General features: G+C 37.0%; 2 protein-coding genes and 3 pseudogenes across 2 annotated transcripts; 2 read left to right on the plus strand and 3 right to left on the minus strand.

Moving 5' to 3' along the window:
* Nucleotides 1-3,152: 3,152 nt before the first annotated feature.
* On the minus strand, nucleotides 3,153-6,082 carry LOC106407565 (annotated as a pseudogene).
* A 181-nt stretch (nucleotides 6,083-6,263) lies between these two features.
* Nucleotides 6,264-9,637, minus strand: LOC125590149 (annotated as a pseudogene).
* A 595-nt stretch (nucleotides 9,638-10,232) lies between these two features.
* LOC106408530 lies at nucleotides 10,233-15,768 on the plus strand (annotated as a pseudogene).
* A 416-nt stretch (nucleotides 15,769-16,184) lies between these two features.
* LOC106411058 lies at nucleotides 16,185-17,983 on the plus strand. Its single transcript, XM_048763270.1, has 7 exons — nucleotides 16,185-16,438; nucleotides 16,527-16,754; nucleotides 16,964-17,072; nucleotides 17,182-17,227; nucleotides 17,330-17,415; nucleotides 17,572-17,630; nucleotides 17,713-17,983. The coding sequence occupies exons 1-7, from the start codon at nucleotides 16,338-16,340 to the stop codon at nucleotides 17,816-17,818; spliced, it is 735 nt and encodes a 244-aa protein (XP_048619227.1). The 5' UTR covers nucleotides 16,185-16,337; the 3' UTR covers nucleotides 17,819-17,983.
* Nucleotides 17,904-22,468, minus strand: LOC106411055 (protein arginine N-methyltransferase 1.5). The gene is made up of 23 exons (XM_013851733.3): nucleotides 22,219-22,468; nucleotides 22,021-22,138; nucleotides 21,827-21,936; nucleotides 21,662-21,751; nucleotides 21,478-21,531; nucleotides 21,197-21,276; nucleotides 21,029-21,104; nucleotides 20,862-20,948; nucleotides 20,635-20,695; nucleotides 20,430-20,521; nucleotides 20,290-20,325; nucleotides 20,130-20,198; nucleotides 19,935-20,003; nucleotides 19,764-19,817; nucleotides 19,602-19,676; nucleotides 19,395-19,487; nucleotides 19,208-19,311; nucleotides 19,020-19,068; nucleotides 18,852-18,938; nucleotides 18,630-18,735; nucleotides 18,440-18,527; nucleotides 18,259-18,352; nucleotides 17,904-18,158 (listed from the first exon to the last, which is right to left on the minus strand). Exons 1-23 carry the CDS (start codon nucleotides 22,357-22,359, stop codon nucleotides 18,075-18,077), a joined length of 1,917 nt encoding a protein of 638 aa, XP_013707187.2. The 5' UTR covers nucleotides 22,360-22,468; the 3' UTR covers nucleotides 17,904-18,074.
* Nucleotides 22,469-22,645: the final 177 nt, after the last annotated feature.

Consider the following 22,645-nt stretch of genomic DNA (forward strand, 5'->3'; position numbering starts at 1 on the left):
AGAGATTTATTGTGTGATGTTAAGTAAGCCAAACGAATATATTAAAAACACATTTACTTTTATAAATATGATTAAAATATAAAAATGTTTAGTTTTCTCATCTATACTTGATTTGATTTTTTTAATACAGAAAGAGAATTATTATCATAATTAATGCAACCTGTATCTCTAATGGTATCATCTGATGATATCCATTTTCCACGTTTTAGTTAGTTTTGAAAAAATACAATGGACTTGATACTAAGTTGAATGTTCATTGGTAAAAAAAAAGAGAGTTAAATTTTCATGCGAATGTTCTCATCTATACTTTCATTTCATTTATTTTTACAGAAAAAAAAAGAGAGAAGGAATATCATAACAACTGCAACCTGTATCTCTAATGATATCATCTGATGATTTCTATTTCCACGTTTCAGTTAGTACTAAAATTTTAGTCAAATACATTGGACTTAGTACTAACATAATTAGTCATGTTTAATTTATGTCATTTGTGTCTTGAGGTTATATTTTACCCCCTCTTCCGGAACGCGTTAGGCGCTAGTCGGACGGTCGGGTTGAGCCTAGCGCCTAAAGAAAAAATCGGAGATTAATCGGAAATTATGCGGGGTAAAATTTTTAGACTGTTTACTATGTTATAAAACATGTTAATCTTTAATTGTGTATAACATTAATACATTTCCATGTTTAAAATTGTATAAAACACACAAATAGAATATATAAACTTAATATAGTGTATTTTTCATCAAAATTATGAATATAAATGATATTTATAAAATTTTAGATCAAATAAATAAATAAAAATATTATTAAAAAAAAAATAGATTAGACGGTTGCCTAGGCGGTTAGGCGGCCGTCTAAGCGGCTAGGCGGCCATTTAGACGGTCTAGACGGAGAAAATCGAATATCCAATTTTTTTAATCGATTTGGCATAAATCGGCGTAGAAAAATGACGCGTAGGCAGCCGCCCAAACGGCTAGGCGGTTAGGCTGCCGACCAGACGGCTAGGCGGCCGATTTTTAAAACAGGGATTTTACCCTTTACAATGATCTCTTTCTTTTGTTTTCTCGCTTGGGTTTTAAACAAATACTAGACTTTGATCCGCGCACCTGCGCGGATTTATATTTTGAAAAATATGTTGATATTTGTTTTTCATGTAATTATTAATGTTTGGCAAAATGAATCTGAGGAACAGAACCGATACCGATACCGATCCAAAAATATAGTACCAAACTCGAACATAAATTGATTAAATATTCAGAGTTATTCAAAATTTTGTTATTTAGAGAACCGAATCTGATCCAAACCGAAGTATTCGGGTACCCGAATTATCTAAAAATAGATTTATATACTTATATATATATTAATTATTTTTAGATTTAACGTATATAAAACATCAAGAATGATACTTTTAAATTAGTTTAAATACTTGAAAATATATATAGATAGTCAAAAGTAAATATCTGAAATAGTTAAAGTATACTCAAATCACCAAAAATACTTAAAATAATTATTGATTCTGTGTCCAAAATTTTAAATCAAGCCAATTGATATGTTAAGCTTAGGTATTCTGACATATGTTATTCAAATTTATAGGTAATATATTATTTTATTTTTAGATTTTGAGAAATTTAAAATATATAATGATTTAAAACTATAAAAATAATTTAAATAGATTATCAAAACCCGAACCAAACCCGCAAAGATCCGAATTGAACTCAAACCAAAATTTAGAAACATCCTAATAGGGCTGAAATCTTTGACCCCAAAATATACGAAACGCAAACCGATCAGAACCAAACCTGTGTGGGTACCCGAAAGCCCATCCCTAGTCATTATTATATATCGTATATTGTCATCATATAATTAATCGTATTTTATACGTACCATCATATAAGTAATCATATAATTAATAGTATTTTATACGTATCATCATATAAATAATTACATATATTATATTTTTAAAACTTAATATGAAATATAAAAACCATAATTTGAGTTGGTATTTCAAATTGAGCTCTGTGTTTTATTTTTCTTATATATATTGACAACATTTTTGTATAATGGTTATTGAAAAATAGTTTAGTAAAAATCCATTTTTGAATATATATATATATATATTTTAATCAATTTTTTGATATAAATCAACTTTGAATTATTATTTTGATTTGAAATATGTATATAAAGTTTAAATTTTGTTTTATGGTTAGTTTGGAAAATAAAAGTTTTAGGCAACTAGATTGAGCCATTTTCGTATATTTTAAAACTGGCTCAGATAGATAGTTTCTTATAATATGATGTACTTTTAATTTTTCTTAATAACATAAGTCCATTATTTTTTTTCTTAATACTACTATTCTTGTTTCCAAACAAAATTAATCTAAACTATTAAAACTGAAGTACAAATAAATCTTAACCCTAAGTTTTCCTCAATAATTACTATCCATTGCCATTGACCTTATAAATAGCAATTTCTATAAAAATTGTTACGAAATTGCCTAATATTTAGCTACCTAATAAATTTAGAAGATATGCAATCCTTCATTTAATATAAATCAAAATAAAAAATTCAATTTTGCAATCCATAAAAAAACTATAAAATAGATTAAGTTATCAGATTAATTTATTGGTTTATTGAAAATTAAATTAATAAAAATCGTTTAAATTTTTAGAATAATAAAAATAACTCAGTTATATTTAATTAATTAGTCTCTTCTAATTTAATTAGTCCAAGAATGTATGTATTTAATTTTAAACGTTTACAAAAGTAAATACTCCGTGCGGACGCACGGATCAAGATCTAGTTTTTTTTTAAAAGACTACAATCCATGTTTCCAAACACTCCAAATTTTTTTAATAGTCCTATTTAAGTTTCCAAACACTCCAATTTTATACTTGAGTTTTAATAATATAGATACACATGTCTTGCGTCTTGAAATTGAAATTGGAATTACACAAGAATGCAAGGGCTAGGATTTGGTCAAAGGCTGCAAGTGATGGCCTTCAGTATAATTGCTGTCAGAGACTCAGACATTCCCCCTCAATTTTTTTCTTCTCCTTGCCCCCTCCCATCTTCCTAAATTATCATCTTTAAGTACTACTAGTTGTACTGTTTATTTATCTTTTTGTCTCGATTTCACTTTACAATTTCTTGTCTCATTAGTACAATAAAAAAACAAAGGAAACATTTCTCGTTTGGACAACTCTGCTTTTAATTTCTGACACTAATCTGTGTGCTTTGGAATTTGTCAGCTTCAGATTTTGACCATAGAAATTACTATAGCAAATGGTGAAAAACACAATTAAATAAATGATGAACTCTAACGTTTAACTGGGCAATGGCCCTTGAAACCCGCCATATTAATGAGAAAATTACAGGTTGTCAATAAACAGCACTTGCAGACTGGTCGTCACAGATATAACTATTTACTGCGAATGAATCTACCTGATCTGCTTTAAGAAGTCTAGTATAGTACTGATGAATATGCTAACCTAACCAAGTGAAAAAGTAAATGCTAGCTAGTGTAGTAGTACATTTAATCATTGCATATCATGTACTGTACGATCTATATAGCATATTTACACGAGTTCGTCTAAAATGATGTAAATCTTTGTTTTGTTTGTAACTATATTTTGATGATATTTCTAACAAAATACACAATAGATTTTGATCTGGATACTTTGTTAGCCACCTGGGAGCTGTGACCTCGACCACCTTTTTTATTTGTAATACCATTAAGACAAAATACACTGTTTTAGTTTCAAAAAAAAAAAAAAAAACACTGTTTTAGTTTTTTTTTGTCAATCAAAACCTTATACAATTGCATGTTCAGCTTTTAAAACATTGTGCTTGGTCCAAAAGAGAGAATAGTGTCTTGAGTCAACAAAGGCATGAGTTTTGTGTGGAAGTTTGAGCTCTTGAATCTTGATCATCGTTTGCCCCCCCAAAAAATATCATAATCATCAACTCGACCACCCAAGAAAATCAAAAGCCAAGAAAAACATAACATACCCTACCATATTGAAGATTACTTCACAAGTATGCATAAACCCAAAAGCCCTAAGGGCCTCTTTTGTAGGTTTGCTTACTGTGGACATGACAAAAATAGCCTATGTTTATCTTATGTGTCTATATGAAAATAAATAAACCTGAAGAATGGTTTGTGTGGTAGAAACACAAAACTCCAGTGGAGGGTTTTAATGGTGGATAGTGGATAGTACTTAATGACGTTTCATCTCTTGAAATATGTTGGAAACTCTCGGAGACAATCTTGGAAGGAATTTAAACAGCTCCACAAGAGCGAAAAGAAAGTTTCAAAATGCAGAAAGAGATAATGAGCAAAGAAGAAGAAACAAAGGTGCCAAAAGATGAGAAGAGAAGATGACCCAGAGCTTAACACAAGCGTCCATAACAACGGGAACGAGGCAGATAAAAATGGTTATCGTATATTTCTCAACTTCGAGACCATAATGCTCCATTATAATCTCTAACAATGCCTCCCTATCCAGATTCAGAATGGTACCTACAAGAAGACGCATCAAGTTGAATACCTTTCTCTGCACACTACTATAAGTTACTGAAACTGTAACATCTTGGTTTTTACATTCAGTTAATTGTTACATTTACCCCAAGAAAATGTCGGTGATAAGGATGATCAGAAAGGCTTTTCCAGTGTCTGAAATGTTGTTTATGATTTTATATCCTGTAAATTTCAACAAGGCTACCGGAAAAAGGATTATCATGTTAACAAAATAGGCTTAACAGCTAGTAGTAGTTTGAAATGAAACTTAAAATATCATTGTAGGTTGGTGAAATTTTGAACTTACTCTAACCCTGATTGGCGTACAAAAGAGCAAACAACGAGATTCCAAACACCATACCAGACCATATGTTGGCAAATGCTTTCCGGTTCTCTAATCTCCACTCTTCTCGCAGCTCTAAGCTGTTTAAGAAACCAAAGGTAGGAACAAAAAACACACAGTGTGAGTCTATGCGTGGAAACAAGATGACATCAAGCAAATCAAAAGCTGTGGCGTTGTGTCTTACGCTTTACCCCCGCAACTCCCACCATAAATCATCATCAGAGAGAAGCGGAGATTTGCCAATTTCGACTTCAAGATGGTACCTAGCTTTCTCTCTATTCAGTTCCTTTACCATTTCTAGCTTCTGACTACGTCTCACATCAAGTGTCTGCGAAGCAAGTGGTAGTCTTTACATATCTGTAAGTAAAAAGCACAGACTGAATAATCAAACTAGGAACTAAACAATGTAAACAGAGACATAGTATGAGAAACTTAAACAGTAGTAAATGAAGGACCTGTCTAAAAAGGGCATGAGTACATAATCATGGGCTAAAATGTCCAATGCCCATGGTATGAGGGTCGATACCGCCAAAAATTTAGCCTGCAGAGTTACAATGAGCATTGATCAGTCTTATGGAAGAACATTATACTCAACAACATAGTAACAAGCTAAGCTGCATAGTGAAATGATCTCATAACTCACAGATTTTGAAGATGCATAACGAAAAACACGAACTTCTTATGGAATATCATCGTCCTCCTCTACTCCTAAAACCGTATCCCTCACCATTTTAACCAACCCTCTTTCTGGAACAATCAACTCATCAAGTTCTGATCTGTCGTCACTTCCCTCACCTCCTCGGCTCCAGGACTCAAGTAAACTATCATCTGAATCCACAATCCAATCCTCCCATTTCTTGCTCACATCACCATCATAAGCATTGTCACCAATCTCCTCCTGACCTTCCCCTAGCTCCACAATGGCCTCTGCTCGTGTCTTCCAAGCCTCGAATTTCTCTTCATCGGACATCTCATCATCCTTTTCAAACTCAGCTGTCTCCTCAACGATGTCGTCATCCCTCAAACCAAATCATCATCAAAGAAAAACCTCTGCCACCAGCTTCTTCTCCTCTTTTATTACCCGTGTGACTTTCCTTCTCTTACCCCGCAATGAAATCGAGTGACAAGGACTGTAACCGAGAGAGGATGATTCAGGAACAGAGTTTTGGCTAGTGAATGATAAGCAGTGGTGTAAGACCAATGACGAGCTCATCAAGGACATGAATCAAACCCAACATTGTTTGTACTGTAGTTTAAGGCAGCAAAACAGAGTCTTCAAAGAAACCTAGACAAACCAGGTTTCTTTGTAAAATGTCAGTAGCTTTACAATACCTAGATGAAGATGGAAGATAGATAGAGCCACGCTCTTTTCTTGTTATCTTCTTCCTGTACAATAACTGTTATCCATAAAGATTGCTTCTTTTTTTTTCAAATATTTACATAGGAAATATTTTTTATTTGGCTAAAATTTTCAATAAAAAAAGAAAATATTTGACTAGCATCTCCAAATATCAGTGTTAAGGAGTGACAAAAGTCTAGCAGCTTTGTTACACTCTTGTAACGTCTTCAACATGAAGATCTTATCCACACAAATGGTTATCGGCAGTTTGTGACACTGTGAGTTGGCTTGGAGAGAAGAGTGTTTGCATGAAACCCAAGGCAAAGGAAGCTCTGCTCACAAAAGTGTTTCTTTTTTCCAAATAAAATGATGCAGTTTGGATACTTCTTTCTGATGTTGTCAGGAGGCGAATACAAGAAGTAGCTCAGGTTCCAAAAAAACCTTCCACATGATGTATCTTCTCAAACACTCACAAGGACTTCAATTGTTGGAACATTCTTCGAGAGAGTGCATCAGTGATGCTACTTTTGAACTCCAGAGAGAGAACAGTGCTCAGACAAAATCTTCATATAGAACGCCGAGATTTTCCTTGGTTATCTACAGTCTGTAATTCAGGATTCAACTTTACTGAATCCGTAGCTTTTCTTCAGTCCTCGCCTCTGCATAACTCTCCTCACTTCTTCTGCACCATAGCAATTACCAGATTCTGCGTGAATCTTGCTGAGCAACACGTAATTTGCTGGATTGTCAGGCTCAGATATCATTAACTCACTTGCAATGATCTCATGTGCAACATCACGCCTGTCATGAATCTCGCAAGCAGATAGCAGAGAATTCCATATTCTTGCGCTTGGTTTCATGGGCATATTTTTAACAGCCTGAACAGCATCGTCGATCTTCCCAGACCTGCCAAGAAGATTGATATAGCAAGCATAGTGCTCCACTGTGAGTGTCATTCGGTTAATCTTTTCAGCTTCCGTGAATATCGTTTGAGCTTCTTCTACCAGACCAGCATGGTTACAAGCCGATAAAACTGCAAGAAAAGCCATTGCATCTGGTTTCTCTCCACTCTTAATCATCTCTTGAAAGATCTCTAAAGCTTCTGAACCATACCCATGAAGACCGTATGCATTTATCATTGAGCTCCATGACACAACATCTTTCTCATTAAGTTGATAAAACACTTTACGCGCAGCAAGAAGACTCCCACACTTCGCATACATATCTATGAGGGCGTTTCCCAATAAGATACTCGAGATGAAGCCACGTTTCAGGATGTAAGAATGGATTCTAGATGAAAAACTCAATGATGCTGAATGTTTGCAAGCTGAGACAACGGCCAACAGAGTAACCGAGTTGGGTTCAGTTCCTTCTTCTCTCATTTGACTTAACAGATTCATAGCTTTAGAGCAGTCTCCACCTTCTGCATAGCCACCAATCATTGAACTCCACATTACAACATCTCTAACTTTTGATTCTTCGAATACTAACCTAGCGAGACGTACATTACCACATCTGCAGTACATGGTCACAAGAGCAGATGTTAACCGATCATCAGAACCAAATCCGCTACGAAACGAAAATCCATGAATCTCCTTAACCAGCCTTAATCCAGAACCCAATGCTCCACACGCAGGTAGAATAGACATCAGCGTTACACGATTAGGCCTCAAGTTTTCTCTCTGCATTGCTAGAAACAAACCAACGCCCATCTCGTAGTTACAATTCGCAACGCAACCAGAGATCATAGCGGTCCATGAAACCTCATTCTTCACCTCCATTTGATCAAACACATGAAAAGCCCTTGCAGGATCATCAAACTTCAAGTACATATCAACCAACGCCGTTGACAAGAGAACAGACCCCTGCATCCTCTCATTAACAAGAAAAAGAGCATGAAGCATTCTCGCTACCTTACTACTCCTTCCCACACGAGTGCAGAGAGCTAATAGAGACGCAACTAGCTCAGACTTCGGAACAAATCCATCAAAATACATCTCATTTACCAACTTCACCGCTTCACACAACAACCCATCCTGGCAATAACAATTAACAATAGAGCAATAGCTAACGGTATCTCTTTCAAGCATTTCATCGAACACGTTGCGAGCAGAGAATGTGTTAGATAATTTAACGTACATAGAGACGAGGGAATTGGAGACAACGGTGTCACGATCAGCGCCTGACTTGAGACAAAGGCAATGAAGCTGTTCGTTGATTAAGAAAGGCTCTTGCTGAAAAGAGCAAGCTTTGATGACGGAAGGAAGAATCGATGTGAAGCCATCAGTGCCTAAAGGATGAATCTTTTGCTTGTAGAGTCTCAACGCTTCGTCGTGGAGTTGTTCTGAGACCAATCTCTTTAGCTTATTGCCGAGATCCAAGTTTAGGCGGGAAGGGAAAGATCTCGCCATTATATATGAAAGCTAAAAGACTATACGAACGAACATACGATTGATTAATAAATGATATTACAAATTAACGAACTTCATTATCCAAGTTGTGTATAAATTTTATATAGAGGTCGATAACGGGAACAACAAGCACCCATGGCCTAATGGATAAGGCGCTGCGCTTGACTTCTAATCAAGCGATTATGGGTTCGAGTCCCACTGGGTGTGTCTATTCAATTATTTTTGTCGGTAATTAGATTTGAAAGCCCATTAAAGTTGGGATGGGGATCACGTGGCTTTACGGGTGGAACTAGAGCTCCTCCCCACACCCCTATTTTCCCTATGCGTGTGTCTGCTGTGTCCTTTTGAAGTTATACATGTTTGTAGACTTGTAGTTGAGATTATGTAATTGCAATTTATGCTGACATTTGATTTTTTTGTATAGTAATGGACACTAATGGTATGCTGTGAATTGCTAAAGCTGCTTATAAGTTTGATTCTGGTCTGAGTTGATACAACAAGAGAATAGGTTCTTGGTGAGTAAATAATGTCGTAAACTATGATAGTTTTACCTTAAATTTATTTAACATAATTTAAACTTTATGGACGTGTTAAATGATTTTTTTTTTTTTTTGTGGAAAACTGGTTTGTTAGACCAGCTCCATTGGGGAGTTTAGGAGAGGTTCTAAGGAAAACACAGTAAAAAAAAATAAATGAAAACTGCAAAAATATGAAAGAACCGGTGCTAGAGAAAGTAGAAGTGGTAAAAACCCCTAACCTGGCAGATTCTTATTGGCTTGAAAAAGGTGCGAAATCAGTTTCTCTCCTTGGCCGTGCTTTGTGCGAAATCAGTTTCTGAGTAAGGCAAAATCTCTTTATGAGGCTATAATGAAGATCAGAAGAGAAGAAGGCTCGAAGAGAATGATTGTTTCTGGAAATGATGGTGGGAATGAGCGTTCAACCGTTCAACGGGAAGCCGATGAAGACGGCAAGATCTCACGGGAAGAAGTTTCAGGTCACGGTGGAGAAGGAGACATGTAGGATCTTGGTACGGTTAAATCTCAGTGATGTTTAGTTTTGATTATTAGAGGTTTTATTGAAGCTGATTGGGAACTTGTGTTTCCAGGGAAACTTGGGATGGGCTTATATGCAGCTTTCGAAAGACCCGGGAGAGAGGAAGAACACACGGAACCAAATCAATGTAATAAGAGATAAAGCTATGGTGGGTTTGAGGTTAGTATTTTCCCCCGTTCGGTTTGAGGTTTATCGATAAAGCTATGGTGTGTTTTGTTCAATGCTTTGTATAGCGAATCCTTTCTGATTTTGTTAGGAGATAGCATCTGGTTTGCTCAATGGTTTGTATAGAGATAGCTTAATCGAGATTTTGTATAGATTTTGTTCAGTGGTTTGTATAGAGATAGCTTCTGATTTTGTATAGATATAGCTTCTGACTTTGTATCAGAAGCTTCTCTTATTTATCAAACTAACTTTACAGCCGTGTGATCTGTCTTTTGGCAGACCTCCAGCTTGATGTTAAAGGCTGCAAAGATGTATATGCTTCTTTTGACAAGTATGTTGAAGTTGAACGACTTGAAGGATACGACAAATACCAGGCAGAAGGACATGATTTGCAGGTTGGCCGCCTTCTTTCTTTTTATTTATATGTTGTGTAGTTGTTAAAGTCCTTATTTGGGTAACCATTGTATGTTGCTGCACTAATATCAGTCTGTGAGTGATGACGAAGCTTTATTTGTAGATAAACGATCGATATGAGTTTCCTCTTCAACTGGATCTCGACAGAGAGAATGGAAAATACTTATCCCCCGATGCTGACAAGAGTGTTCGTAATCTATACACACTCCATAGGTATATATTTCCTTTGTGTCTTGGCTTAACTTGAGTTATAGTAATTCAAACCGGACTATTCATAAACACGTTAGGCTGTTTCCTTCGAGTATCAAATTATTTCTGCTAGGTTCCCTTCTAATGGTAGTGGTTGCTGTATCTTAGTTTTCCTTAATACATATGGACAGTTAAATTTTCTTTTGGGTTATCTGATGTGCTTGCTCATTCTATGCAGTGTCTTAGTCCATAGTGGAGGAGTGCATGGAGGGCACTATTATGCTTTTATTAGGCCAACACTCTCAGATCAATGGTATGTGTCGTTCTGTTATCTCTGCTTTTCCGTCTCTACTATACTTGTTGTACATTGTAACATATGAAGTAATTTTTAAAACCTCAATAAGGTTCTACCATTGGACAAAAAAAAATTAAATTAGATTAGCAAAAGTTCTAAACCTTTCAAATCACTATATTTATTACTAATTTATTGATTAGAGCCCATAAAGGGTTCTTATTGATGGACATGCTCTTAGATGTTTTGTGTATTTTGCTAGTTCATGAATATATTATAATTTATACAGGACTGAATATATATGATGAATCATGAACGTAACTTTTGCAGGGATCTGCATGGGCAAAAGTACGTATAGAAGAAAAAGCCTTCCGACATATAATTGATGGGGCCATATGAAATTAAACCATTCGTCAAAAAACTTTGTCTATCTCCACTTTATTTAACCATCTACCTTAGCTAAGGAACGAACTAAGATTTGCTTTGAGTAAAGAAACATGAGCTACGAGAATACAAACTGATCTATCTTCTTGATTCTCTTGAAGTTGCTATTTTCGCTGATGCTTTATTCTTCATGTGAAGCTGCTTCAAGCCTTTCTCTAAATCATTGTGGGGGTGTCAAGACCCTATTCCCTTTTGAATCGGAATGAGTGGTTATTTGGAGAGGTCTTACGAAATCCAAGGTTGTAATACCTTAGATATCGTATCCTTTCTCCAGGTAGCAATTCTTACCGATTCCGAAAGGGAATGGAATCTTGACACTTCACAGTGATTTAGAAGAAAGGCAATTTTGTATTATTCTTAGCCCTAGTTGGTGAAGTTTGGTGGCTGAGAAAGTTTCTAATAAAGAGATGGGGGGCGACTCCCACTGGCGGATATTTTTTAAAACACTAGTAATATAGTTACAAATTCAAATTTTCATCAGGGACATCAGTAAAATTATATACAAAATTAGCAAAAAAATAATAATCATACTCACTCCTCACCTAGCTCCGCCACTGGCCACTCCTATTGCAACAAGAAGTAAACAGGCAATGTTGAAAAGACTAGAAATCTTCAGCTCTAAGAGAGTATTTGAGGAATGTTTGAGTTTCCGGTGAGGATTCTAGGACACCGTTTTTTTTGTATTTATTTGTATTTGAGATTATGTATTTGTAATTTATGTATGACAGTTGTTAAATTAATTGTGATGACAACAAATTTACTCGTTCAGGTAAAAAGTTTATTCTTCAAACTGCTAATACCTGAAGCTGCTTACTATTTGTATTCTTGTCTGATTACAAGAAAGAGGATTTTGGTGTGTAAGTATACGATTCTAATGTGGTAAACAATGGTTGTTATAGGATTTTGGTGTGTAAGTATACGATTCTAATGTGGTAAACAATGGTTGTTATACGTTAGAGCATGATTAATGGGGGTTCTTAGGACGGGTTTTTAGCGGAATATAACAAACCGTCTTTTAATTTTTAACTAAAAAAACTAAGAACCCGGCTTAAGATATTAGCTGATGTTTCTTAGTTTTAGTTCACTTCAGTTTCTTAGTTTTAGTTTCTTTTTTTTTGGGTCAAATCTTAGTTTTAGTTTCTATGGTCAGAGACTCTTCGACATCATTGAAACCAGTGAAGTGGTAAATAGCAGCTCGAGACTCGAGTAGTGGCAAATATAAAGGAGGAAACTGCGACAAGTGAGACAGACGAGCTGAGAAAGATTCAGTGAGCTAAAGAGCAGAGGATTTTTTTTGTGTGTTTGTGCTTCACAGAGAGAGAGAGAGAGATTGAAACTCTCTGTGTGTTTGTGGATGCGAGTAGTCATCCATGTATGCTATGAGGTGGCTAATATATGAAAGCTGCTGAGCTGACACTCTTGATTCTTGTTTTGGTGGGTAAATATACGATAATAAAATGTCATAAACGATGATTGTTACACGTTTTTGGGGCTGGGCTTATATGATATATCTATATAGATTAAAAATTATGGACGGTGTTGGATGTTTTTTTTTGTATTTTGCTAGTTCATGATATGAATGTGACTTTTGCAAGAACCTGCATGCGCAGGAATACTTCAATTAATAAATAAAAAAAAAGAGAGAGATGATCACTACTTTAAAGTTCCACCCACCATATATTAACCAAAAGTAAAAAGCTTTCCGCCATATAATTGGGAGCAATATGGAATTGTTTAAGACCATTACTCGATAAAACTTTATCCTCTGTCTCCACTTACTCAAGGAAGGAACAAACTCAGATTTGCTTTGAGTAAAGAAACATGATCTACGAGAATACAAGTTGCATAATTTTCTTGAAGTTTCTACTTTTGCTGATCCTGTACTTTGCAGGACTCGTTTCTTCTTGTGAAAGTCACTGTGGAGATGTGGAGATCCTATACCCTTTTGGAATCGGAAAAGGTTGCTACCTGGAGAAGTCTTACGAGATCCAATGTCCTAATACCACTTCTTCAGGAAGGCAGATCCCTTTCCTCTCTGCTATAGGAAAAGAAGTCGTGTATATATCTCTTCCCACTGAAGAAACTTTTCTTAGTTCTCAATCAAGCGATATAGTTCATTATTTAACATATGGGTTAGTTCGTGTCAAAACCCCCATAATATCTGCAGGATGTCTGGCCGGTGGAGAAGAGTTCATAGAATCAATAATGAACTTCACGGGGTACCCCTTTTTTCATTGACGACACAAACAGTCTCATAGCGTTGTTTGCAATGCCAAAGTGTCCCTGACACATATAAAGCCGAACATGGTGGGATGCGAGTTGATTTGTAATACCAGCGAAGACCAGCCTAGCAACAACATACCTTTTCTCGACAAAGCAGGGTGCTCGAGCAAGAAACTGTCATATAGATCCTATGAGGGTTGTACAGTAAACCGACCAGAAGAAGCTGAATGCGATGGTAACGGATGTTGTCAGGTTAGTCTACCTAACGACCCTCAACAAGCTATTGGTATCAGAATTGAAAGCAATGATGGAAATTCAACAACAAGAACAAGAGAAGAACATTGTAGAGTCGCCTTCATTACAGATGAAGTCTACACTTTGTACAATGCGACAAAACCACGACAGTTATTTGGTAAGAAATATGCTACGTTTACTCTAAGATGGGTAATCCAGACGAAGAATCATTCTTTCCTGAGCTCTTTGCGCTGCGCCAACATAAAAGATAATGGTCATACTAGTAACTCTATTGGACCCCAATTGAAGTGTTTATGTGACCAAAGCAACATTTCTGAGATTACTTATGTACACTGTGGTTGCAAAAAGGGTTTCACAGGTAACGCATATATCCGGGACGGATGCCAAGGTCAGTAACTCAGTATATGTTCCTTCCTTATCTCCACCTTTTGAGGTTTACAATCATCTCTAGCTATCTACATTTTAACATTTCATGATCTTTGAAATCTAGATGTTAATGAATGCCAAACCCTATCGTACCCCCCATGTCGAAAAGGAGAAACTTGTGTGAATACTCAAGGAGACTATGACTGCGTTGGTGACAAGAAAAAACCAATACTCATAGGTAAGTTTTTTTCAGTAGCAAAATTTAAAGCCTTGTTAAGCAAGTTTGATCAACCTATAGTATTACTGTGCGGTCTGCAGGGGTCGGCTCAGGTTTTGGTGTCTTAGTCCTAGTTGGTGGAGTTTGGTGGCTGAGAAAGTTTCTAATAAAGAGAAGGGTGACAAAGAGGAAGAAAAAGTTCTTCAAACGTAATGGAGGACTACTATTACAACAAGAACTAAACACAAAAGAAGGCAATGTCGAAAAGACTAGAATCTTCAGCTCAAGAGAGTTGGAGAAAGCCACTGAAAATTTCAGCCAAAACAGAGTTCTTGGACATGGAGGTCAAGGCACTGTGTACAAAGGCATGCTCTTAGATGGTAGAACCGTGGCAGTCAAGAAATCCAAAGTTATAGATGAAGACAAGCTACAAGAGTTCATCAACGAGGTGGTAATTCTCTCCCAGATCAACCATAGACACATCGTCAAACTCTTGGGATGTTGTCTTGAGACAGAAGTTCCTATGCTGGTTTACGAGTTCATCATCAACGGAAACCTCTTCCAGCATATCCAAGAAGAGTCTGATGATTACACTATGGTATGGGGAATGCGTCTGCGCATTGCTGTGGACGTCGCAGGAGCTCTCTCTTATCTTCACTCTTCAGCAAGTTCTCCAATCTACCATAGAGACATAAAGTCATCAAACATATTACTAGACGAGAAGTACCGAGCCAAGGTGGCTGATTTTGGAACATCAAGGTCAGTGACCATAGATCAAACTCACTGGACAACGGTTGTTTCAGGTACAGTTGGGTATGTGGATCCGGAGTATTACCGGTCCAGCCAATATACAGAAAAGAGCGAGATGTTTATAGCTTTGGAGTCATTCTAGCTGAACTTATTACTGGAGACAAGCCTGTCATAATGGTGCAAAACACGAGAGAAATAGTAAGCTTGGCAGATCATTTTAGAATCTCCATGAAGGAGAATAGACTTTCTAATATTATGGATGCTCGGATAAAAGATGATTGCAAACCGGAACAAGTAATGGCAGTGGCAAATCTGGCGTTGAAGTGTTTGAGCTGGAAAGGAAAGAAACGTCCAAATATGAGACAAGTTTTTATGGAGTTGGAGAGAATTTGTACTTCTCCAGAGGGTTTACAGGAGCAGAATCGGAATGATGAAGAAAGCCAAGAGGAGGAGGAGGAGGAAGAAGAAGATGTGAATATGATAAACAAGGAAGTGTACGTCTTGGAGTGTTAGTGTGACTGCTCCAGCCGTTTGTACTGTGGCTTCACCTTCCTCTTCAGATGTTGAACCGTTGTTTCCTCGTCTTACATGGTGTGACTCATATCAGGTTAGAGTGATGGTGAATAAATTTGATAATCTTGTTAAAGTTAGTTAGTAGATGTGGTAAGATTGTAAGCTTGAGTTTCAACTGAGGATTTAACACATTGTTTATTGTATTTATGTGTGTTTGAGATTATGTATTTGTCATATATTTCTGACATTTGGTAAATTAATTGTGATGTCATAAAACTCTAATGTGGTAAACAATGGCTGTGTTTACGTTCTTGGGGTTCATATCTTTGCAATTTTCTTGACCTTTACAAATTGTCTCTGTATTTAAGTTGGATCATTATCTATCATTAATGCTATATATGGCCTATGAGCTGAAGTTTCTTAGTTTTAGTTTTAGTTTTTTTTCACAATTCTTAGTTTTAGTTTACTGCTTCAAATGTTCTTGCAAGTTCATAATCTGCATGCGACTTTGGTACGAAGCAATTATGGAAACTCCACAGAGTCGCATTCTTAACCAATGAAAAGTCTATAAATTTGCGAACAAAACACGTTTGGACTTTGGACAAAACACGTTTGGACACACAGTTTCAAAAAATAAAAAACAAAAAAGTAACTCGGCTGTGGTGAAAACAAAATTTACCGCGAGATGAGAAACACACGTGGAACAGAACGTTAGGAGCACAATCCTCCACTAACCGCGGCGGATAAGAGCTTTTGGAGAACTCTCCTGGTCACTAATCCCTTCCCGGCGACGGCGATGATTAGAGTTCCTTGATTCTCAAAAAAGTAAGTAATCTTCATAGAAAGATGAACACTGCGATTCACAACGGATGGAGAGCTTCCGTAGCTTCAGAAGACCCAAGAAAGATCCTGCCTTTGCGTAGATCCTACCCTAATGCAATCCCCAGGTCTTTAGACTCTTTATAATACATTTCTAAAGCTGTCTCCTTTTTTTCTATATTAGTGATTTGATTAGAGGAAGAGCTCTGTTTTCAGGGAGAGAGTCCTTTTGGGTAGTCATATTCGTAGAGCAATGCTAATTTCGAGTTCAAAGAAAGCGAATCTCACTGCTTCGAGGAAGCAGAGGATCCAGCTACAGAGTAATAGAGAAAAGGAGCTCACTTTCAGTGAGTTCTTGAAGCACCCTTCTGGCATGGAGGCTGTAATCAACGCCAAAGCTTTGCAGAGTTATCAGTTAGTTGATGATGATGACAATACTTACAGGTTCTTTCTTTAAACCCTCTAGTTTCTCTCTTTTTTTTTTTTTTCAGTTTCTACAAACTCTTTTGGCATATAGGCAAATGTTATATCTCTAAGCAGAAATATCTAAAGAGTGTATCTTTAGACATATATAGTAAATGTTAGCTGAGTTATATGGAAATATGATTTTTATCTGAGGAAAGGAGATGGTAAAACTTTGTGTTACAGTGCAGATGTACATTGCCAACAATTCAGTTAATGAGCTTTGAAGTTTCTCCAGTACTGGTTTTGAGGGTCATTCCCACACAGGAAGATTGTACAGTCGAGCTGCTTTCCTGCAAGGTTGTGTGAAAAAAGTCTCATCTTCTGAGTTTTATCGAATATTCAATCATGTTGTTGTTATCTATCTCTTTACCGACGTATGATGTTTTGTTCTGCTGTCTCTTTGCAGTTGGAGGGGTCAGAGTTATTGGAGAACCAAAGTGAAATGTTTTCAGGTAACTTTTGTCCTTGTAAACAAAAGCAATTAAAATTTAAAAGTAGAGCAAGTGTGAGGTTTCTAAAGTTGGTTCAAATGTTTTTCCATTTCTGGTTGCCAGCGATTATGACAAATTGCATGACCTGGAACATGCATGACCCAGAGCCATTTTTGGAGGTTGATGTGAGCTTGAAAGTCACTCTAGAGGTTGTTTATTGTTTTTTTTTTTCGTTTGTTCATAGTTTCATTCTCGTGCAGTCCTCTGTTATCTGTAGCCTTAAGAGTGTTATATACTAAACTAGGCTTGTGTATATTAATGAACTTTACATCTGCTGCTCAAACAACCTCCCTTGTTCATGGCAGATCTCAACACGACCATTCACTATGCTTCCAGTATCAGCTGTTGAGGCTCCTGGGAATCTGTAAGTAGACATTATTATTGTTCACTTTTCCTCCCTGCTGCTTCTTGGCTCAAAGTGTTATATTTTGATATGATGATGACAGAGTGATGCAGACACTTGTAGATACATTAGTGCCCCTTCTGCTTCAGCAATTACTCAAAGATTACGACGACTGGGTTCAAAAGCAGCAACAAAACTTCTTAAACTAGGCTTGTGTACCAATGTTGTAAACACACCTTCTTGATCTACTTATTTACCAATGTCAAATGGAAGATGGGATTAAAAAGCTCTGTATTTAAAAGTGCAGAGGTAAAGCTATTACTGATGAAGTAGAAACGCTCATAAGGTCAAAAGAGATTTGATTCACTTGTAAACTTTGGTCTTTTGGTTCGACATAAAAACACAGCACAATGAAATTACTTCACTTGATCATCAATCCAAGACTCTTCTCAGTATCCTCTGATCCTAAAGGCCGACCCAGTAGGAACGGCCATTGGTGTTGTGCATCGGAGTTGGGGTAGGTGAAGACACCGACCATTCATACCAAACCTGAACCCAAACATCAGAGGATCAATAATGGTTCTCAAGACTAACAGAGTCAGTTGTCTACAATACGAGAATCATTGTGGTTTTACACATTTAATCTTACCTTGGACGAACCACAACACCTCCAAAAGTGTACTTCTAATGGAGAACCAGGGTGAACCTCCACAGGCTTCCTCAATGGGAAAAAGATAGGGAACCTGCCAAAAGGAACATGATATTAAGCTAACAGGTTAGAGAGGAGAGATCAACTGTTAAATGCCATATCTAAAGATTAAAGCCATTACCAGCTAAACATGTTTGGTGTTGCTGTTGTAGGCTCGATCCCAAGATGGACATCTTTATACAGGACGGAATCAAAATAGCCAGCGAATCCTGTTAGAGTTATGTATGATCACAACATACCAGTTTCAGATTGGAAAAAATGGAGATAATAACTCATATTTTAACTGACAAAAGACTATACAAATCTTGTACCATGCACCAAGGATGAGCCAGCGTCGCTTGGTAGATTGAACTGAAGCTTTTTGTAGCGTTGGTTGTTGGCTTTTGTTGAGAAGTTTGGATGAGTAAAGGTGAAAACCTAATTAAGACCAAAACAGAGCACCTGAGATCGAGAGATCGACAAGACTTCCATAAATGTATTCAAAGGGAACGCTATAAGCTATTAAGCAATACTGAAGACAGAGTGAGACTCACGGATTGGGAAGGAGCAAGTCTAGCTACACTGTGCAGTTTTACGACATAAGGAGTTTCAAAGTGCGCAAGGTCTTTATGAGCCTTAACCTGCCAATTAATATAAAAGAGTAAGACGAAACGAATCTTCTTATGATTAAGTCAGTGTACACAGCAGAAACTAGGACCTACATCATTGTAAAGCTTCGTAGCTGTTACAGGTTGTATGAAACTTGTGTACCTAATAGAGGGAAGACGATACTCGAGTTAGAGAAAGATAATAAGATATGTAATGTCCTTTAAGCTTTAAAATTGGACTAGCAGCTATTAGAGCATTGTTTTCTTATGGAAATTAGACTTTAGTAAAAGAGTACACATACGAGGATGGTATTGAAATTCCATCTGGCTTTAGAAACCTTTGGGCTCCATCGAGACACTCAGGAGAGAGTTCATTGTCTCCAAAAGAACCCAGCAGTTCGCTAACCTGAAGAACAGAGGTAAACGAGGATAAGATGAGCTGTATAATGTCGGTATGAGTAATAGCTACCAAATTCTGTGCCTACTGACCAATATATCAGCTTTCTCAGAAGCATTCCAAAAACGCATGTCGCATGATATTATGGTAACAATGCCTTCCCACCCTTCCAGCTTAACCAAATTCTGTCAGAAAGGATAACAATGCTCTATGAGTTAATTTAAATAGACTCCGCATATCCGAAAGAAACAACATAAAACTTAGTCATGTTTCAGTTAACTCGGTTGCTGAAAACTCACATGGAGCGTTACAACTGCATTAGGATTCTTTTCAACAGCATAAACTTTCAACTTGCGATTGGTTTCTTCAGCTGCCTGGGATAAGAAACCAATAAACATAATAGATTAAAAGTGAGTTTCAAAGTCTCTTTGTGATCAGCATGGAAATTGCATCAGAACTACCTGCAACGATGCCCTCACAAGGGGTCCTCTTCCAGCTCCCACGACCATCAAGACCTACAAACTATAACTTTAGTACTACTGAAGTATATTATAAGATTACCAAACATAAAAACTCATAAATTAAAACGCCACATGTAGCCTATGAAAGCAAAACATTGACAGGTGACATACAGTAGTTAACTCGGACGCTTTTTCATCAGGAACCCTGTCCACCAATGCTTTAGCAACTGCCCTTTGGTACTAGCAACACAAAGAGGGACAAAAGTTAGGCATGCAATTAAAACCAACCACGCAAAATAGTGTTAATGATACTGAGGTGTTAAAACTCAAGATGAGAAAGAAATAAAACTAGCATACGCAACATACTTGGATGTATTTAGTAGAGTCTCTCTCAAAAGTCTCATAGGTTTGGGCTTCGAGGTTATCCATCAGAGGCTGTATTTAAAAAAAACAGTTGAAGCTCTTTACAGTAAGAGTATAGCATTCTGCTAGTGGAAATCAGTATTACTAATGAATAGAGACTAACCTGCAGGGGTGCCTGCAAAAAATCCCTGTAGCCAAGCTGTAAAAGGAATAAGATAACTATCAGAACTGAGTTTGATTCTGCCTGCCTGCATCTATGGTAATTAAAAAACAAGAACTGAGACAAAGGATCCAAGAAACAACCTCTATGCGTTCCTGTTCAGGAAGTGGTTCCATTTTCTGAAACAGATAAGCAACATAGTCCAAATATGACCGCAGGGGGTGCCTCTGCGTACCTGAGAACCATAGCATTTGACAACTTATCAATAGAAAACATGGAACGTCTTTGAATATAAACAAAGGATAACAGCTAACTGTTAGCGGACAAAAGAAAATACAAAAAAATTACCCTCACTGTTAGAATCAGAAGCCTTTGGAAGATTATGAACAGGCTTTCCAGAAACTACAACCTGCAGTTACAAGATCAATGATGAAGAATCCTAGAACGAGAGAAATAGATATATATTTTCTGAATGAAAAGATTATCAGAAAAAAACCTCAGTTCAAAAAGAGCCAACATTGGCACTTAGTATTATTAGTGTTCTACATATCGAAGACTATTATGACATATATTACCTGGGCAGCATGATCAAAAAATCCTGCTATTAGCTTTTGGTGGCGTTTTGACAAGCAAGGATAACCCCGAGCATTTGTTAAGAACGACTGCAGAACCAAAAGCATTTTGTCAAATTGACTTCAAAACCGAGTTTATATTAAACGAGGTAAAAGGGTGAGATACATACATCAGTGCTTATTATGGCTGCCCTAACAGACTCTCCCATCCAGCGTCCAAGTGATGTTTCTGAGGGTAATGTACTCCTAGATAAAAAAAGACATGGTGTTATGTTTACGGAGGGGAAAAAACTGAGTCCACATTAACAAAAACCAATCTAGAGTTTATCTCAACTCACATAACATCAAGAGCAACAGACAGCTTACTGTCATGCTCACAAAGAAGACGAAACGAGTTCCACAGTTCCCAGGAATCAGTCTGTACAGAAGGGAGTACATATTAAAACCACAATGACATCATAACAAATAAAAAAAAGGGAAGCCTACAAAACAACATGAACTGCTAGGAATATTCATTTATAGGTATAGGTTTGAAAGGCATATAAACACAAGCAGTGTCAAGAAGGCATAAAAAGTAGGAACAATCAAAAATTTTAATCACATTGATCAAACGTCTTACCAGACCCTCTGAGGTAGCATCATCCGACTTCACCAGCGGAACCCTCAGCCATAACTTCATAGCAGAATGACATTATAAAAAAAAAGAAAAAAGAAAGTTAGAGTTTGATTGAAGATGCTATTGTAAAGAAAACATTAATCTTAACAAAAAAAACTTGACAGAAAGCAAGAAACTAGTAAACCACCTGCAAGGTAGTCAGTCCTTGTAAGATCTGGTTCACACATCTGGCATAATTGGCACACGAGGTCCCTTTAGGAGTAGGAAGAAGGCATGCCTGCAAGCAAATAACAAACATTAGCAACACGCAGTCATCCTCTAGCACCAACAATCAAAAGCAGAAAAAAAGAACCTGCAAGGAGAGATGTGTAGCCCAAGCTATCTCTTGCTTCAACGTGGTTTCTGAATCCATTCGCAAGACCTCATCTTCAGAGTCCAAATCAATCCAAGAACTGACTTTTCCTAGAGAAACAAAACATTAACCATTAAATCAAAACCACATCATTCACAACCAACAAAAGAGAGAACACACAAATAGAAACATACCAACGACGTGACTGCTCCACTGAGAAGGCGCCAAGACCAAGTCAGAGCCAGAGACTGGTAGAACCTGAGTCTCCGAACCCTTTCCTTCCACTAAGCTCGGCCTATACGAAGGGTTCATCTGCGTAACAACACTCCGTCACAGAGAGACAAAACACTGAATGATATTTCTAGAAACGATAGGAAGAAAGAAAAACGAACCAGAGGAGCAAGGACATAGTCAAAACCGCCGGTGGAGATGTTGAAGGAGAGGAGAGACGGAACATCGTCGGAGAAATCAGTCTCGACGCCGCAGTATCTGGACTCGCTTCTCTCCCATCCTCCTCTTTCTCCGAGCGGCATCTCTACTATTGAGTTGAACAAGGAGTGTGACGGAATTGCAGATTAACAATGAATGTTTCCTCGAGCCGACAACGAAGACAAAAAGGGTTTAATGAAGGGTTTAGTTCGTACGTATGTTCGGTTTATATTTATTGGGTTTTTCTATTGGGCTTGCTGTTATGCTAAATTTGGCCCATTTAAGCCATAATAACACCAAACAGATTATTTTTTCTTTTCAAAAAATCATAAGTAAATCCTTAATAACAAAAGTATGTGACCATAGTTTTCAACCATCCATATTTCACCG

The sequence above is a fragment of the Brassica napus genome, chromosome C7, assembly GCF_020379485.1.
Source record: "Brassica napus cultivar Da-Ae chromosome C7, Da-Ae, whole genome shotgun sequence".
Lineage (NCBI taxonomy): Eukaryota > Viridiplantae > Streptophyta > Magnoliopsida > Brassicales > Brassicaceae > Brassica > Brassica napus.

Bases quoted from the DNA above. Each gene is read 5' to 3' on its own strand.
- LOC106411058 (XM_048763270.1), top strand. From the start codon at position 16,338: ATGAACACTGCGATTCACAACGGATGGAGAGCTTCCGTAGCTTCAGAA. The intron at 16,755-16,963 runs GTTCTTTCTTTA...GTTACAGTGCAG, and splicing joins GATGATGACAATACTTACAG to ATGTACATTGCCAACAATTC. The intron at 17,416-17,571 runs GTTGTTTATTGT...TGTTCATGGCAG, and splicing joins GCTTGAAAGTCACTCTAGAG to ATCTCAACACGACCATTCAC.
- LOC106411055 (XM_013851733.3), bottom strand. From the start codon at position 22,359: ATGCCGCTCGGAGAAAGAGGAGGATGGGAGAGAAGCGAGTCCAGATAC. The intron at 18,736-18,851 runs GTGAGTCTCACT...GGTCTTAATTAG, and splicing joins GACTTGCTCCTTCCCAATCC to GTTTTCACCTTTACTCATCC. The intron at 18,528-18,629 runs GTACAAGATTTG...TAACTCTAACAG, and splicing joins TGGCTCATCCTTGGTGCATG to GATTCGCTGGCTATTTTGAT.